The sequence below is a fragment of the Pantherophis guttatus genome, chromosome 14, assembly GCF_059756535.1.
Source record: "Pantherophis guttatus breed Tessera chromosome 14, ASM5975653v1, whole genome shotgun sequence".
Classification (NCBI taxonomy): Eukaryota; Metazoa; Chordata; class Lepidosauria; order Squamata; family Colubridae; genus Pantherophis; species Pantherophis guttatus.
The window spans coordinates 11,814,309-11,833,166 of record NC_142076.1 but is presented as its reverse complement, the minus strand read 5'-3'; the positions used below and the strand labels follow the sequence as shown (position 1 = coordinate 11,833,166).

The 18,858-nt window shown below is 44.0% G+C and overlaps 1 protein-coding gene across 1 annotated transcript; it reads left to right on the top strand.

The window, feature by feature from the left end:
- Nucleotides 1-407: 407 nt before the first annotated feature.
- On the top strand, nt 408-17,886 carry TEDC2 (tubulin epsilon and delta complex 2). Its single transcript, XM_087878367.1, has 10 exons — nt 408-578; nt 2,475-2,573; nt 3,718-3,770; nt 5,748-6,423; nt 9,899-9,952; nt 12,267-12,351; nt 13,981-14,089; nt 15,084-15,197; nt 16,082-16,311; nt 17,485-17,886. The coding sequence occupies exons 1-10, from the start codon at nt 451-453 to the stop codon at nt 17,632-17,634; spliced, it is 1,698 nt and encodes a 565-aa protein (XP_087734493.1). The 5' UTR covers nt 408-450; the 3' UTR covers nt 17,635-17,886.
- Nucleotides 17,887-18,858: the final 972 nt, after the last annotated feature.

Genomic DNA, 18,858 nt, shown 5'->3' with positions numbered 1-18,858 from the left:
CTATTTTTTTAAAAAAAGAAATTGGGCCACCCAAACACCTCCAGAGAAGTCTATCTATTATTAGAGAAATAAAACACGGGAAATATCCGGAGACTGGAATAACGGCCCTTCTGGCGAGTCTAAATAATTCAATATCTTCCTGACAGGACCCGAAAAAACGCGGTCTGGCGCGAAACTTAAACTATAGAGATACAAAAAAAGGGAAGAAACGATTATTGATTTTCATCGATATATTTTATTATCTGTCCCACAGAGCGCCATTGGGGCCTTTTTAAAAAAAATCATTGATTGCTCCATACGTTATATCTTTAAAAGTGGTCAGTAATCCTAGAAACATCCCTCCTTGAGGAAAAAGAGCGGCTTAAAAAAAAAAAAAGTCGGCCATTTTTTTTCTATCTCTAGGAGCACGGAACGGGGAGCGTCGCTCTAGCCTATAGAGTGGGACACTCTATGGTTCTCTCTCCTTTGCTGGGGGAACCGAATCGAGCTCGGCTTTCGCTGCTGTGCGAGGTTCGCAATTGCTTCTTTGTAGCTTTTTCCTCCGCCTTCTTCATGCTGCCCGCTGACTGTGCCCAGAGGTAATTGCTCATTAATTTGTTTAAAAAATAGGATGATGATGATGATGATGATGATGATGATGATGATGATGATGATGATGGTTGGTCGCCCAGGCAGCCTGGATTTTGCATTTTTGTCCATCCTGGGGTAGGCAGGCGTGGATATTTGTTAATGTGAAATAGAATAAACAAGGTTGGGAGGGACCTTGGAGGTCATCTAGTCCAACCCCCCAGCTTAGGCAGGAAACCCTCCACCACTTCAGACAAATGGCTATCCAACGTCTTCTTAAAAACTTCCATTGTTGGAGCATTCACAACTTCTGGTGGCAAGCTGTTCCATTGGCTAATCCTTTTAACTGTCAGGAAATTTCTCCTTGGTTCTAGGTTGCTTCTCTCCTTGATTAGTTTCCACCCATTGCTTCTTGTCCTGCCTTCAGGTGCTTTGGAGAATAGAATAGAATAACAGAACTGGAAGGGACCTTGGAGGTCATCTAGTCCAACCCCCCCCTGCTTAGGCAGGAAACCCTACACCACTTCAGACAAATTGTTGTCCAACATCTTCTTAAAAACTTCCAGTGTTGGAGCATTCACAACTTCTGGTGGCAAGCTGTTCCATTGGCTAATCCTTTTAACTGTCAGGAAATTTCTCCTTAGTTCTAAGTTGCTTCTCTCCTTGATTAGTTTCCACCCATTGCTTCCTGTCCTGCCCTCAGGTGCTTTGGAGAATAGCTTGACTCCCTCTTCTTTGGGGCAGCCCCTGAGATATTGGAAGACTGCTATCATGTCTCCTCTGGTCCTTCCTTTCATTAAACTAGACATACCCAGTTCCTGCAACCGTTCTTCATATGTTTTAGCCTCCAGTCCCCTAATCCTCTTGGTTGCTCTTCTCTGCACTCTTTCTAGAGTCTCCACATCTTTTTTACATCATGGCGACCAAAACTGAATGCAGTATTCTAAGTGTGGCCTTACCAAGGCATTATAAAATGGAATGTTAAATAGTGCAAGAGGTATTTTTTTTTTTTAATTTGATTTATATGCTGCCCTTCTCCGGAGACTCAGGGCGGCTTACAATGCGTTAAGCAATAGCCTTCATTCTTTTGTATATTTTATACAAAGTCAGCTTATTGCCCCCACAAACTGGGTCCTCATTTCACCTACCTTAGAAAGGATGAAAGGCTGAGTCAACCTTGAGCCTTGGAGAGATTCGAACCAGCAGAAATTGCAGGCAGCTGTGTTAATAACAGGGTGCATTAAACCACTGTACTATCAAGGCTCTTTTATTATTATTATAGTATTATTGCAGAATGCAAACTGTTCCAAGTAAAACGGCCTTTTTGCAGCTTGGCTGCTCATGATTTTGTCCATGCCCAGAGTTGTTCAAAGGATGCTTCAGATGTTTCAGAATTGCACCCCAAAAAATACCTATTGATCCTTGTTCTTGCTTTTTTCTTTTGGCACAGCCATCCTCCTACTTCTATTTGCAAAGGCTTTATATTTTGGGATTTCCCTCCCATTCTTTCTCTTCTGTTCTGTAGTCTCGCTATATATAGTTTGTTGCACAGTCGTCCAGATGTTCAGGCTTGGATTGGGCATTTTGTCCATTTAACGCAGGCAGATGTTGTTGTTTGAGGGTGTGAAAGGTCTCGTTCCAGGAGGTAAGCCGGTTCCAAGCAAAGCTGCCTTTTGCAATTGACTGATGGTGAGTTTGTCAATGCCGATGGCGTTCTAGTGGTGCTCCAAGAGATTTTGGGCTTGCAACTAAGGTGCCTATCGCTATTGGTATTATCTTTGGGCAGGGGGTTGGATTAGAAGACCTCCAAGGTCTCTCCCAAGTCTATGATCCTGCTGGGAAATTCAGATCAAAGCTCGTTCTTTTGGGATGTTAATGAAAAACAGCCTTTTCTTGGCTCTCTCCAGGCTGGTTTCCCTCTTCACCCAGGCCTTGGAAGATTGCACAGAGCAGAGGGCAAAACTCCAGCAGAAAATTCAACAGTGCCGTGCAGTTCTTGGGGACTGGTAAGCTGGGTGTAATTTTAAAGTGTACCTTTCTGTTTAGTGCAAGGGAAGCAAAGAATGGGACCTTCCTCCTCCTCCTCTCTTCTCTTTCTTCTTCTTCCTTGTCTCTTTTCTCCTCTTTCTTCTCTCTTCCTCCTCTCCTCTTCTTCACCAGTCCTCTTCCTCTTCCTCATTCTCCCCTCCTTCTTCTCCTCCTTGTCCCTCTTCTCTTTATTTTTCCAATCCTCCTCTTCCTCCTCCTCTCTCTTCTCCTTCTCCTTTCTTCTTCCTTGTCTCTTTTCTCTTCTTTCTTCTCTCCTCCTCCTCTCTTCTTCTTCACCAGTCCTCTTCCTCATTCTCCCCTCCTTCTCCTCCTCCTCCTCCTTGTCCTTCTCTTTCTTTTTCCAATCCTCCTCCTCTTCTTTCTCCTTCTCCTTCCTTCTTCCTTGTCTCTTTTCTTTTCTTTCTTCTCTCCTCCTCCTCTCCTCTTCTTCACCAGTCCTCTTCCTCATTCTCCCCTCCTTCTCCTCCTCCTTGTCCCTCTTCTCTTTATTTTTCCAATCCTCCTCTTCCTCCTCCTCTCTCTTCTCCTTCTCCTTTCTTCTTCCTTGTCTCTTTTCTCTTCTTTCTTCTCTCCTCCTCCTCTCCTCTTCTTCACCAGTCCTCTTCCTCATTCTCCCCTCATTCTCCTCCTCCTTGTCCTTCTCTTTCTTTTTCCAATCCTCCTCCTCTTCTTTCTCCTTCTCCTTCCTTCTTCCTTGTCTCTTTTCTTTTCTTTCTTCTCTCCTCCTCCTCTCTTCTTCTTCACCAGTTCTCTTCCTCCTTCTCCCCTCCTTCTCCTCCTCCTTGTCCTTCTTCTCTTTTTCCAATCCTCCTCCTCCTCTCTCTCTTCTCCTTCCTTCTTCCTTGTCTCTTTTCTCCTCTTTCTTCTCTCCTCCTCTCCTCTTCTTCACCAATCCTCCTCCTCCTCCTCCTCGAAGAAAGTCATCCCAACAGTGACTATCCCAATGCCACAAACCTCCCAGTCTTTCCTAGGCTTCTGCTCACATGAAATTATTATAATCATGAGCCACCTATAAAAAGCTGGGATGATGCGGAAGAAGTGATGGGGGGGGCGCATCTGTTCTTTGCTGAATGCGTGTGTACTCTCTTTTCTCTGTGCTAGGAACTCTGAGAGAGAAAACCCTGTTCCCGAAGATGCCAAAACTGAGAAACATGGTAAAGGAAGCATCATTCTTTATTAGTCTCCCTTGTTATTTATGTATTCATTTAAACAGTTTATATAGCTGCCAAATTCCCACATGTAGGTGATTCTGGGCGGCTTGTAACATTTAAAACTCCCTAATAAAAGCCCATCAAAACCTCCCATCTTACTCTCCATGGTAGCAACAACAGAATCAAATCAGCCATTTTATTGGCTCCATATCAGTTCTTGGTCCCTGGCCTGGACCCTTTTTCCTAGTTATAAGAAGTTATAGGCCTTTAATTGGAGACTTCAGTGTCTATGCTACCTCATGACAGTCATATCTTATTCCTGGATTGATGAATTCCAGTAAATCATGGTTTTGTTTATCCATGGCTTGTTGAATAAACCATCATTAGCTGGCATTACACATGCCAGCCTGACTAGGTGGCTCAGTGGCTAAGACACTGAGCTTGTCGATCAGAAAGGTTGGCAGTTCGGCGGTTTGAATCCCTAGTACAGGTCTCCTGTGCGAGCAGGGGGTTGGGCTAGATGACCTTTAAGGTCCCTTCCAACTCTGTTACTGTTACCCTGAGGTTGTAACTGTGAAATCCCAGTACCACAATTACTAAGCTATAATTGATTGAATTGCCACACCTGAAGCAAAAAAAAAAACCAAATGAAGCACGTTATAGTTACAAGTCTAATCAATAAAAAAAATAGTTCCACAAAAAGTATAAATCCAGTTGTTAAAGAAATGGATTCAATGCTGTGGATCCATAGTGGTGCAGTGGCCTAGAGGTGGAGCTCTCGCCTCACAATCAGGAGGCTTATGAGTTTGATCCTAGGTAGCGGTAGATATTTCTCTCTCTGGGCACAATGAGAATACATGAGATATAGAAAAGATATGGAAGAATATGGAATTCAAGGGCTACCACAACAATTGGATAGAATATTGTCAGGCAAAGAAGAAAAATTCATAACAAAAGCATATAAATACTTATTAGAGGTAGAAATGGAAGAAGAAATAGTGAAAGGGCATGGGCACAAAACGTAGCATGGGCACAAAACGTAGGCCGTAATATAAATTTAGAGGAATGGGAAAAAGTATGGAACAAAAACTAAATTAACATTGTCAACTGCATATAAAGAAAATCAGTACAAAATGTTTTATAGGTGGCATTTAACACCGGCAAGATTGGCCAAAATGTACACAATTATGAAACCAGACTGCTGGAAGTGTAAATATAAGGATGGAACATTTTATCACATTTGGTGGCAATGCCCCAAAGCAAAGAAATATTGGGAACAGATAAGGAGATGATAACAGGAGAACAAACTGAATTTAAAACTGAATTATTTTTATTAGGAATAATTAATCAAAGGATAAAGAAGCAACTCCAATATATCATTTTTCACATAGTAACAGCAGCATGAATTGTTTATGCTCGCTGTTGGAAACTTGAAAATATACCAGCCAATGAGATGATTATACATAAGATATTAGAATGTACCGAGATGTATAAGCTCACGTTAGAAATGAAAGGCAAGGAAGAAACAGAATTTTATGAGGTGTGGGATAAGTGGTATAAGTGGTTAGAACAGAGAAACAAAAATGTATAGAAATAAATGTAAATAACTGTAAGAGACACATGACACGGTACTGTTAAAAAATGTTTATTGTTATGTAAATTGGAAAAATGGAAAATAAATTTTTAAAAAAAGACTACATCTGCTGCGAACTCCGCATTGGCGACAAGAAGGGCATCCGGCCAGTAAACACTCAGCTCCATTCAGTTGCCCAGACTCCATCCCGCAAGGGATTACGGTGGTCGTTAAATGACAAAAAAAAAAAAAATGCTGTGAATCCATAGAAAACAGTTCCTAGGTTGCAAGGCAGCATGGCTGGCCGGGGAATTCTGGGAGTTGAAGTCCACACGATCATAAAGTTCTCAAGATTGGGAAACACTGATATAATTTGATCCATTTTGACTTGCTTCCTTCACTTGTAGAAGCATCAGAGCCTTCAGCAGAGGAGCTTAAGGACCTGGAACTGCTTAACAAAGCCTTGGAGAAAGCATTAAGAGTCCGGTCAAAATTCCACCAAGTGCCATTTGAGACCATTAAAGTCTCCGCATCTTCAAGTAAGAAGCCGGTGAGCCAGCAGGCTGCTTTGGAACAACCTTCACGTCATCCTAAGGACAAGGTCCCCAAGACCACCCAGATGTCTCCCGTGAGCAGAAAGCTGGCGGCATCCAAAAAACCCACAGCCTATATGTTGAAGGCTCCCTACAAAACGGATGTGACGGTGAAAAGGCCACCGGTGAAAATACCAGCTGGACGGAGCGCCAGAACATCCAAAACGGCTGGGAAGAAGTTGTTGTCCCCAGCGAGGGTTGTTGCTTCTCCAAAGTTGAAACCGTGCGCCAAAACAGCAGCCAAAGACAGTCGCGAAAAGGTCAATGTTGCTGCTGCAGAACCCGGCTTGCGGTTGGGCTGTCCCAAAGGTCCATGTCACACAACGACACCATCTTGGTTTGCTGATGGAGGAGATTTTGCAGGAAGAGGCCTTCAAGTCCCAGAGGTAGATCCTGATCTGGAGGCTTTAGCTGATGGGCCGTCTCCTTCAAGAACAGACCCACCGAGAAAAGGAACAAAGCTTCCAGTTTCCACTCTTCAAAAAAATGGGTAGGTGGCCTCCCATCCTATCAGGGTGGCTAAAAATCGATGGTTTTTTTTCATTTAAATCAGATTTTTTTTTTAAATTTAAGTCGGATTTTTTTTTCATTTAAATCAGATTTTTTTTATTTAAATCAGATTTTTTTTTTATTTTTATCAAATTTATTTTAATAAAATGCTTTTGGGGTAAAAAAAAATCTAAAGGTAGTTTTGTATTTAAGAGGCATTAATAATTTAGTTATGGGGACGCGGTGGCTCAGTGTTTAAGACGCTGAGTGTGTCGATCGAAAGGTCGGCCGTTCGGCGGTTCGAATCCCTAGCGCCGCCTAACGGGGTGAGCTCCCATGACTTGTCCCAGCTTCTGCCAACCTAGCAGTTCGAAAGCACGTTAAAAAAAACGCAAGTAGAAAAATAGGGACCACCTTTGGTGGGAAGGGAACAGCGTTCTGTGCGCCTTTGGCGTTGAGTCCTGCCGGCCACGTGACCATGGAGACGTCTTCGGACAGCGCTGGTTCTTCGGCTTTAAAATGGAGATGAGCACCGCCCCCTAGAGTCAGGAACGACTAGCACATATGTGCGACGGGAACCTTTACCTTTACTTGAGTAAATAAGAAAACAATCCTTTCTGCAGGATGTGCTTACAGCAGAATTACAGCCTGGATTAACCTCTTACACTGACGATTGGCCGGATTCCCTTTATCTAATAATTTAGTTTATTCAGCATGAAATGGAGCTTAGTTCTGTAGCAGGAGGCTGTATATTTTGCAATATTGGGACTGTCGGTGAGTCAACAGCCAGTCAGAGGGGGAGCCGCTGTAGGACGGAGATGACAATTGCTCTTTAAAAATTATAATTTAAATCAAGCCTTTTTACTAGTGATTTAAATCCTGATCAAATCCACTCTGCATCCTATCTCCAAAAATTTGCCTCCAGCTACAGATTTGCTTTTCCTTTGGACCTGACCGAGCACGGGCTGGATAGGCAGTGATCCATAGCTTCTGTTTTGTGAGTGCAACAGACTGGCTGAGTTCCCTCTATTGCAGCATTTTCGTTTGCTGAACCTGGCATTGTTTGCTGAAAATAGCAGTCAAACTATCCCTGTCTCTTATTTCAATCTATGTTGACTTCTTTGGTCTTCTTCGAGACTCCAGTTTGGTCTCCTGGTTAAGGCAGCAGGCTAGAAGCCACGATATTGTGAGTTCAGGTCCACTTTTGGCTGTGAAAACTAACTGGGTCAATTCGGCTAGTCAATTTCAGCCCAATCCTACCTCACAGGGTTTGCGTGGTGGGGGAAAATAGGAGGAAGGAAGAGCATAAAATGAAGACCCAGATGGTTGAGGGCAATATGCATGACTCAACGCCAAAGGCGCACGGAACGCTGTTACCTTTCCACCAAAGGTGGTCCCTATTTTTCTGCTTGCATTTTTTACGTGCTTTCGAACTGCTAGGTTGGCAGAAGCTGGGACAAGTAACGGGAGCTCACCCCATCACGCGGCACTAGGGATTCGAACCGCCGAACTGCCGACCTTTCGATCAACAAGCTCAGCATTGAAGCCACTGAGCCACCACATCCCTACTCATGAGGCCGATGCTATTCCACCTAACAGCCCTTATCCTCTAGGTATAAATAGTAGCACAAATGTTTTACGACTTGAGGTTTTTTCCTCTTACAAAAAACCAAAGCATCCATGAACAGAGCAGATGATTTAAAAGTCTGTTTGGATAAAACACATCGATGCCTTCTGCCAAGTAGAGGAGGCCAGCCACATTCTCAAGCTTCCAAAACAATTTTGCGAGCTAAATTTGCCACGCAATTTATGCCCTTCCATATGAGAATTATCTGGGGCTTCCATAAACTTTGGCTCCATCGACTGGGCTGGGGCGAATAGGAGCAGGAATGCAGTATCTGAAAGGCAAAAATCCCAAAATCCCTGGTTGAAAACCCTTGCATCCAAACTGCGGTTTGGTCTTGTGGTTAAGGCACCAGGCTAGAAAGCAGAAGACCGTGAGTTCAAGACCCGCATTAGCCATGAAAACCAACTGGGTGACTTTGAGCCAATCACCAGGAGACTGGGAGTTCTAGTCCCACCTTTGGCATGAAAGCTGGCTAGGTGAGTTTAAGTCAATCCCTAGGAGACTGGGAGTTCTAGTCCCACCTTTGGCATGAAAGCTGACTGGGGGACTTTGGTCCAGTCAGCCAGTCATTCTCTCTCAGTCCAACACCTCACAGGGTTGGTGTCGTGGGGAAAGTAGCAGAAGGAAGAAGTATTTTTTTTTTTTAATTTGATTTATATGCCGCCCTTCTCCGGAGACTCAGGGCGGCTTACAATGCGTTAAGCAATAGCCTTCATCCTTTTGTATATTTATACAAAGTCAGCTTATTGCCCCCACAACTGGGTCCTCATTTCACCTACCTTAGAAAGGATGGAAGGCTGTCAACCTTGAGCCTTGGCGAGATTCGAACCCTGCAGTAATTGCAGGCAGCTGGTCTTAATAACAGGGTGCTTTAGACCACTGTACTACCAAGGCTCTTTCTTCATTTGATATCTTCACTGCCTTGAGTTATATGCCAAAATAGGAAAGGAAAGGAAAGGAAGTGGAAAGGAAAATAAAATAAAAATGCTTGCAGGTTGCTAGTTGAATTTTGCCTGTTGAATTTTTGGAACTCCCTGAAGGCACTAATTTGAATAAAGAAACTGATCAAAATTGCTTTCCCAGTTGAGGGCGAAGAGAACGATCTCAAAACTGTGTAATAATCACGCCAGAATTGCAGAAGAGAGGTGACTTATGGCTGTTTGCTTACCTGACTTTTCCGAAATTCAATCCAAAGATGAGCTGAGATTTATCCTGGTTTCCAATATTGGGGGGTATAGGGGTGGAATTCAAAAATTTCAGCAACCGGTTCGCTGCCTAGTTGCTGGGTGGGCGTGGTCATGGGGGTGTGGCCTACTCGGCCTCCTGCACCATGGGGGGGAGGCGTTTTCGCCCTCCCCAGGCTCCGGAGGCTTTCCTTGAGCCTCCAGGAGGGCAAAAATGGCCTCCCCCTGGGCACTGGAGTCCCTTTGGAGGCCGGAAACAGGCCTATTTCTGGACTTACGGTACTTACAGTAGGTCCATTTTTCACCCACCCCAGGCTCTGGAGGCTTTCCTCGAGCCTCCAGGAGGGTGAAAACGGCCTTCCCCAGGCAATGGAGGCCCTCCAGAGGCCGGAAACAGGCCCATTTCTGGACTTCTGGTAGGCTCATTTTTCGCCCTCCCAGAGCCTCCGCGCAGGCCCTGCACTTACCTGGCATCCAAAACAGGCCGCGTGAAGACTCCGGGGAGGGGAAGGGAGGGATGGCCAGGGTCAGCCAGCCCTTGGAACAACCGGTTCAGTGAACCAGATCAAAATTAACACCCGGTTTTCCCGAACCAGCTGAATCCTACTCCTGGTTGTGCATTTACCAAGGATGATAATGCCAAGCAATTTTTTTTTTTTTGGCAGGTCTTCGCTGAAACTGCCCCTTCCGTATCAGAAAGCTTTCTCCAAGTATTTCAGGTAAGCTTATCCGAATTAGACTAACCTGCAAGTCGCTAGGAAAGGTGGGAGAAATTTTAGGGCCTTTCTGAGTTGGATAACCCAGATTGGGTGAGTTTGCAGAATGGAAGTAGGATTCAAAAGTGATTGTGTGACCTTCATTCTGGGGCCTTCAGAGGTGTGAAGGAACCTTATCCAGACAGCCACGTAGCCAGTCTTTTGGCTTTGACCCCGGAAGTCAATCTACACATCTTAAATAAATACCAGGGGCGATAGGATAGCAATCTTCCAGTACTTGAGGGGCTGTCACAGAGGAGAGGAGATCGACCTATTCTCTGAGCGCCTGAGGGCAGGAAAAGAAGCCACAGGTGGAAGATCATTAAAGAAAGATCTAGAAAGAACTCCAACTGAGGAAGAATTGATAGATAAATTTTAGAATGTGCTGAGATGGACAGATTAACAAAAGAAATTAAAGAAAAAGAAGAGACAGACTATTATAGAATATGGACTAAATGGTATAAATGGCTTAAGGCTAGAAATAAAGAATAATAACTATCAGGGGAGAAAATTAGAAGTACAAAATATATATATAAGAAATGTATGGAGTGGAATAATGATCCCAGCACAATTGCCTGATCGTCAGAGCTTTTTAAAAGCATTTTTTTTACAACCTCCTCGGCCGAAGAGGTTGTAGAAAAAATGCTTTTAAAAGATAAAAAAAAAAAGCCTCTGACGATCCCAGCTGAGCAGCGCGATCGTCAGAGGCTTTTTTATATATACTTTTAAAAGCAATGCTTTTAAAAGTAAAAAAAAAAGTTTGTGCGCCACAGCTGATGCTCCCCCCTCGCGTGCTGTTCTACTTACCACATGCCTCCTTTTGGCGTGCATTGCACGCATGCACCTTGCATTTGGTGCACGGTGCGCACTGCACATACGCAGCCAGCGAACTGGTAGTAAACCGGTTCAGATTTCACCACTGCCGTGCATGCATTGCATTTTGGGGGTTCGGGCTTTGGCACTCGGTCCGGAAAAGATTAGCCATCACTGGTATAAAGTTTCTTGCTTGAGGGGGTTGGACTAGAAGGATTCTAGTCCAACCCCCTCAACTCTGTTATTCTGTTAAAAAAAAAAAGTTTAATTCTCCAATATCACCATTCCCAAACCTTCCCATACTATGTATGTGTTTTCCATTATTTTAATGAGAGTTTAACATTATCAGTGCATCATCAGCACTCGGTCCGGAAAAGGTTAGGCATCACCAGACTAGAAGATCTCTGAAGTCCCTTCCAACTGCATTACTCTATGTCCGTGAAGGCGAACCTATGGCATGCATGTCAGAGCTGGCACAGAGAGCCCTCTGTGGGCATACATGCCGTCACCAGCTGCTCTTCTGGTTTCTGAAAAACGGCCCAAAAACAGCCTGGAAAATGTCCCGAAAAAGGCCCCAAAATTGGTCTGAAAATGGCCCAAAAAAACGGCAAAGAAACAGGCTGTTTTTCGGGCCAAAAACAGCCTGAAACTGGCCCGGAAAACAGCCTGAAAATGGCCCAAAAACAGGCTGAAAACAGCCCAAAAAACAGCCAGAAAATAGCCCTCCCCCCCAAAAAATGGCCAAAAAAACAGGTATGCATGCAGCGGCCAGCTGGCCTGCAGGTTTCCGGCATTCTGGTGCGTGCACATACACACGCGTTTTGGTTTGGGCACTCGGTGTCGAAAAGGTTCACCATCACTGCTCTATATTCTACGTCTACATGCTTTAAAGCTGTCAAGAAAATCAATACAAGATGTTTTACAGGTGGCATTACCCACCCACAAGACTGTCCAAGATGTGTAAAAATTGCTCACCGAAATGTTGGAAATGTAAAGCAACATTAGGCACTTATTATCATATGTGGTGGGGGTGCCCGAAAGCCAAGGACTTTTGGTGCCAAATAAAACAGTGGCTAGAAGAGATGTTAAACAAGACGATAGATATGACGCCAGAACTCTTCCTTCTGGGTATAGTTAAGGGATAATTACAAAAAAGAAGAACCTTAGCAACTTTAAGACATGTGAAGTTCAACTCCCAGAATTCCCAGTGCTGGGTGGAGAATTCTGGGGACTCGAAGTCCACACGTCTTAAAGCAGCCAAGGTTGGGAAAAAACCCTGGTCTAAGAGATCTTGCACTGCACAGAACTAGAAATCCCTAAGAACGTCTTCAAAATATACGATTCTGCAAACTGGCAAGAATATCTCTTCTTCAGGCAGTAACAAGCCAGGTCTAAAGATTGGAGCATATCCCAGGGGGGAGTTTTTGGCTTATTATTTCCCACTCTTCTGCTTCTTGACACAAAGGTTGTTGGAGAAGTGCCAGGATTTGAAAACAGCCCCCGAGGCAGCTGTCACCAAGAGCCAGTTTTTAGAGAAACTGCAAGCAACTGTATCCTTTTGCTAATTTGGTTCTTTTGCAGAAGAAGAAAAATGTATCTGCAGGTACGACTAGGGCTTTGACCGGGGTTGTTAACTCCATTCCAACTCCTTTGGCTTCCCAAAACTGTTTTTTTTTTTTTTTTTAAATTTGATTTATATGCCGCCCTACTCCGGAGACTCAGGGCGGCTTACAATGTGCTCAGCAATAGCCTTCATCCTTTTGTATATTTATACAAAGTCAGCTTATTGCCCCCACAAACTGGGTCCTCATTTCACCTACCTTAGAAAGGATGGAAGGCTGAGTCAACCTTGAGCCTTGGCGAGATTCGAACCCTGCAGTAATTGCAGGCAGCTGGTCTTAATAAGCTTAATAACAGGGTGCCTTAAACCCCTGTACTACCAAGGCTGTTCCAATTTTTTTTTTTAATTTTTATTGTATAAGAATTATAGTACAATTCCTCTGTTTCTGGTTTCATGGTGTCAGTATACATATGCAGATATACCTTCATAATATTTACATTGTTCTTTACATAGTATTAGTTCATTGTCTTAGTTTAGAGATAAACTAAGTATTTCTTAGTATTTCTTACTTTTATAAACCTTGATATATAGTATTACATATATTTACATAAAATTACATCTTTTCTCCCTTTTATTTCCTACTACCGATAGTATGACTCATATCCATGTACTCATTTAATTAATCATCCATTTAAACTTTTAGCTCTCTCGAGCTTCACTTCGCTTTTCTTTTCCTCAACCACTCATACCACATATCCCATACACTGTAATACTCAGTTTCCTCTCTGTCGTTGATTTCTAACGTCAGTTTGTTCATTTCGGCACATTCCAGCACTTTTCTAATTACGTGCTCTTCAGATGGCAATTTTTTCTCCTTCCAATGTTGAGCAAAGGAGATTCTCGCTGCTGTTATTATATGTGTAATGAGATATTTCTTCTTTCTTGCATATTCTGTCTTCAGAATTCCCAGGAGAAATATTTTTGGTTCTAATTCAATGGTATCTCCTATTATTTCTGATACCCATTTGCGTATCATCCTCCAAAATTCTTTGGCTGTTCCAATTTTATTGATTTCGCACGTCAATCTCCATTTTGATGCTAAGCAATATAAACTTTAATATGGAATAGCTTTCATCTGTGACCCACATTATATGTGAAATATATTCCCCAGGCAGATGGGAATTCTCGGACTTGGTGTCTTGATACATCTGGAAAACCTCAACTTGCAAAAACTGCTGTAGAAATAAAGGGGAGAAGGAGAAGGAGACAACTGTGGGGTCCTTGGTGTTCTCTGAGCTTGATAGTTCTCTTGCAGACATTTCATTACCAAACTAGGTAACGTCATCAGTGCTGGGTAGGGTTTGCAGAGAGGAGGTGGAGGAAGGCTGTGTGGTCCTTGGTGCTCTCTGAGCTTGGCGGTTTTCTTGCAGATGTTTCATTACCCAAGTAGGTAACATCATCAATGCTAGAAGGGAGTGGGGTTTGCAGAGAGGAGGATGAAGACTGTGGGGTCCTTGGTCTTCTCTGAGCTTGATAGTTTTCTTCTGGACGTTTCGTTACCAAATTGGTAACATCATCAGTGCACGGTATTGTCCCTTTTCCTTAAGCAGATGGTCAGTTCTCCTCTCCTACGCCAGCCTTTACCCCAGCGGAGGTAAAGCAGGAGTTGGTGCATCTACGTGACCTTCACTTGCTCATCACTCAGCACATGGAAGCTGAAAACCCAGGTGAGAAGAGGCCACTGAGCCAATTTCTTCACACCCACCGGATTTGCAAGGGAGTCTAGGAACACTGCAATCATTGGATCTTTGTTTAAAGCAGGGGGGACCCACCTTGTCAACTTCAAGACCTGTGGACTTCAACTCCCAGAACTCCTCAATAGGGAATGGGATTAGCATAGCATAGCATAGCATAGGGAAGGGAAGGGAAGGGAAGGGAAGGGAAGGGAAGGGAAGGGAAGGGAAGGGAAGGGAAGGGAAGGGAAAATAGGATAAGATAGGATAGAATAGGACAGGACAGGACCTTGGAACAGTGGTGAAATCCAAATTTTTTTACTACCGGTTTGGTGGGCATGGTGTGGCTTGGTGGGCGTGGCAGGGGAAGGATACTGCAAAATCTCCATTCACACCCCACTCCAGGGGAAGAACACTGGAAAATCCCCATTCCTTCCCTACTCCCGGGGGGGAAGGATATTGCAAAAATCTCCATTCCCACCCAACTTTGGGGCCAGCCAGAGGTGGCATTTGCCGGTTCTCCAAACTACTCAAAATTTCCGCTACTGGTTCTCCAGAACCTGCTGGATTTCACCCCTGCCTTGGAGGTCTTCTAGTCCAGCCCCCTGCTCATCCAGGAGGCCCTATGCCATTTCAGACAAGTGACTGGTCAGTCTCTTCTTTAAAATACCCAGTGATGAAGCAGCCACAACTTCTGAGGCAAGCAGTTTCACTGGTTAATTGTCCTCACTGTTAGGAAGCTTCTCCTTAATTCCAGATTGCTTCTCTTTTTTCTTTTTTTTTTTTGTCCTGCCCTCTGGTGCTTTGTAGAATAATTTGACCCCCTCTTCTTTGTGGCAGCCTCTCAAATACTGAAGTACTGCTATCGTGTCGCCCCTAATTCTTCTTTTCTTTAGACTAGCCAAACCCAAATCCTGCAGCCGTTCTTCATATGTTTTTTGCGTTGGGTCCCGAGCGATGTTGTCTTACCTGCAGTCTTTCTTCTCAGGGGCACTTGGAGAAAACCCAACCTGGGACAGAGAGTACGAAAGCCTTGTGACTTTGCAGGCCCTACAAGAGATAGTAGAGCAACATCTCTGCAAAGTAGACCAGATGCGAGAAGGTGAGAGTTACTACTCAAGGGCATCATTAGAACTAAAAGATGTACTTATCCATAATTAATAATTATGATTCATGATGAATGTATTTATGATGACTATGGTCATGATTTATCACTTATAGCTTTTATGTACACTGAGAGCTTAGGCACTGAAGACAAATTCCTTGTGTGTCCAATCACACTTGTCCAATAAAGAATTCTTATATCAGTCACTTTTTTCAGTGCCGTGGTAACTTTGAACGGTCATTAAATGAACTGTTGTAACTTGAGGACTACCTGTAGTGAGACTTAGCCTCTTCTTCTAATGTCAGTCTTTTTGGTGCTAGATATATAACAGTGTCAGCCTGCATTTACTCTAGTGCTGACATAAGAAGGAGAAGAGGGGGCAGCTGGCAAGAGGACGCTTGACATTTCACCTACTTATTTTCTTTGAAGATAATATCCCCTAGGAGATGAGAGGGAGGAGGGACATTCCTGGGAACTTAAGTAGTAGATATGGAGAGAGTGATTTGGAAGAAGGCCAATGAAACGCAGAGATTTGGGGAACGGAAAGGGAGGGTGTGGGGGCAGGAAGTCAGAGTTGGCTACACCACGATCGGGGCCAGATTGTCGTGCTAAATAAAATGAAAGATTTCTTCAAAGACTATCTGTTTGGAAATGCAATTTATTTTATTTGAGACTATATCGAAACCTGACAAACAGACAGATTAACAGTGCTGGAAGGGAGGTCATCTAGTCCAAGCAGGAGATCCTACACCATTTCTGACAGATGGCAGCCCAGTCTCTTCTTGAAAGCTTCCAGGGATGAAGCTCCCACAACTTCTGAATTGTAATAATTGTATATTGTAATAATATTGTAATAAGGATGCTTTTCCTTCCTCCGGCAGCCTTGGTGTCCCATGAAGAGTTTGCCTCGCTCTGCATGAATGACAAGGAGGACAATGACCATGATTCTTTGGGCTTCTGTCACTCTTCCCTTGGAGATCAAACCTGTTCGGATCCGGATTTACCAGGGCCTCCCCGACTTCTTTTTTACTCCAGCTTGGATGAGTTGAAGGAGATGGAGGCTTTAAAACTGCAGGTGGCGATGCTGGACCAGAAACTTCAGATCCAGACGGTAATTTTGCTCCCACCTCTCTTTATTTTTGCCCAGGCTGACCATTCCTGACTCTAGAGCCAAGTTAGAGAAGAGATGTGGTAGCTTAACCGGCTCAAGGTTGACTCAGCCTTCCATCCTTCCGAGGTGGATAAAATGAGGACCCAGATTGTTGGGGGGCAAGAGGCTGACTCTGTAAACTGCTTAGAGAGGGCTGTGAAGCACTGTGAGGCTGAATATTTTTAATTTAATTTTTTTAAATTTTAATTTGATTTATATGCCGCCCTTCTCCGGAGACTCAGGGCGGCTTACAATGCGTTAAGCAATAGCCTTCATACTTTTGTATATTTATACAAAGTCAGCTTATTGCCCCCACAATCCAGGTCCTCATTTTACCTACCTTAGAAAGGATGGAAGGCTGAGTCAACCTTGAGCCTGGTGAGATTTGAACTTGTAGTAATTGCAGGCAGCTGATGTTAATAACAGTGCTTTAGTCTGCTGCGCCACCAGGGCTCTGTTATGTCTTAAGTGCTAGTGCTATTACTTTTAAGGACAGTGGGTTCACCAGGATGGGAACTCCAGCTGAGAATCTTCCTCTAACCAGTGGAACAACTTGCCTCCATAAGTTGTGAATTCTCCAACGTTGGAAGATTGGACAATCATTTGTCTGAAATGGTATAGGGTTTCCTGCCTCAGCAGGGGGTTGGACTAGAAGACCTCCAAGGTCCCTTCCAACTTCTGTTATTCTAGTCTATTCTATCTCTGAATCCTGCTGGACTTTATGAAGGTGAGGGAGAACAAGAGCTCCCTGCTAGCCCATTGAATTTTGGCAGTTGAAGTTCACACATCTGGAGGTTGCTGAGGTTGAGAAACTCTGGTTTAGACAATAGAGTTGGTTATCAGCACTTAGGCTGTTAAGAGCCCTGGTAGCGCACTGGTTAGAATGCAGCATTGCAGGCTAACTGACTGCTCACTGCCAGGAGTTCGATCCTGACCGGCTCAAGGTTGACTCAGCCTTCCATCCTTCTGAGGTGGGTAAAATGAGGATCCAGATTGTTGGGGCCCAAGAGGCTGACTCTGTAAACCGCTTAGAGAGGGCTGTAAAAGCACTCTTTCAGAATATGGGGCAGAATATACATCTAAGTGCTATTGCTATTACATCTTTTCCAACGCTGAACGTCGTCCTCTACGCAGGCTATGGAAACGGAACTCCTTCCCCTTCTAGAACCCGGCCGCCTTCCAGAAAGTTCTAGACCTTCGGCGATCCGTGCTGTGTATTCCTTGTTGTGTGAAAGCGGGGAGCATGTTCCTGTTCTGGTGAAGGATGAGGAACTGTCCGGCTGAGCTGATGTGAAAATGGATGACCAGCAGCCATACTCAGGAAGCTGTTCCCCTTTGGCCTTCGTCCTTAAATTCCAGCCCTTTCACGACAGGTGACGTGAAAGGGCAGGTCCCTCAGCCTCTCCACCTGCGTGCACTTGTCCAACAAATAAAAAAAGATTTTGTACCTCCTCATTAACTTTTTAAAACACACATCCCTTCCCCATGTACTGCTCTTCTGCCAAAACTAAGATAAATAGTAGCTTGGTTTATGAATATTTTCTTTTTTTCTTGGCCGGCGCCTGGCAAGTTTGTTTTCATTTCCCTTAGGTTTCCGTGCAATCCAAGCTGAACGGGAGGCTGTGGGTGTGTGGCAGGGATTGTACCTCAGGCCCATAAAATGTGCTACAAATCCTTCTTGACGTTTGTTTTTCGGGCAGAGGCTGCCTTTCAGCCAGCCCTGTTTGTAAATCAAAACTCTTGAGATAGAAAAAAGAGAGAGAGAGAGAGAGAGAGAGAGAAAACGGCCATCAAACAGTTTCTGTTTCAGGACATTTTGTCCTTATTCCATCTAGCCCAGAGTTTCTCAACCCTTGGCAGCGTTAACTTCAATTCTAGACTAGAACGTAGGAAAATAGTGTGGGAAAGAGACTTAGAGGTCTTCCAGTCCAACCCCCAGTTCAAGTTCAAGTTCAAGTAGGAGGCCCTATGCCAGGGGTGAAATGCTCCCGGTTCGGACTGGATCGCTCGATCCGGTAGCAATGGCGGTGGGTGGTTCGGAGAGCCGGTAGCAAAAATCCCTGCGCCCCCCCCCCATGCCCAGCTGAGCCACGCAATCATCAGAGGCTCTTTTTTTAACTTTTAAAAGCATTTTTTCTATAACCTCTTCAGCCGAAAAAAATGCTTTTAAAAGTTAAAAAAAAAAGCCTCTGATGATCGCGCGGGTCAGCTGGGGTCATCAGAGGCTTTTAAAAGCATTTTTTCTGCAACCTTTTTGGCCAAAAAAAAATGCTTTTAAAAGTTTTTAAAAAAAGCCTCTGATGATCGCGCGGATCAGCTGGGGTCATCAGAGGCTTTTAAAAGCATTTTCTTCTGCAACCTTTTCGGCCAGAAAAAATGCTTTTAAAAGAAAAAAAAAAGCCTCTGACGATCAGGCAACTCAGCTGGGATCGTCAGAGCCTTTTAAAAGCATTTGTTTTACAACTTCTTCGGCCGAAGAGGTTGTAGAAAAAAATGCTTTTAAAAGTT

Coding starts and splice junctions, on each gene's coding strand:
- TEDC2 (XM_087878367.1), top strand. CDS start 451: ATGGTTCTCTCTCCTTTGCTGGGGGAACCGAATCGAGCTCGGCTTTCG. Junction 9,953..12,266: donor GCTTTCTCCAAGTATTTCAG/GTAAGCTTATCC, acceptor CTTGACACAAAG/GTTGTTGGAGAAGTGCCAGG. Junction 15,198..16,081: donor AGTAGACCAGATGCGAGAAG/GTGAGAGTTACT, acceptor TTCCTCCGGCAG/CCTTGGTGTCCCATGAAGAG.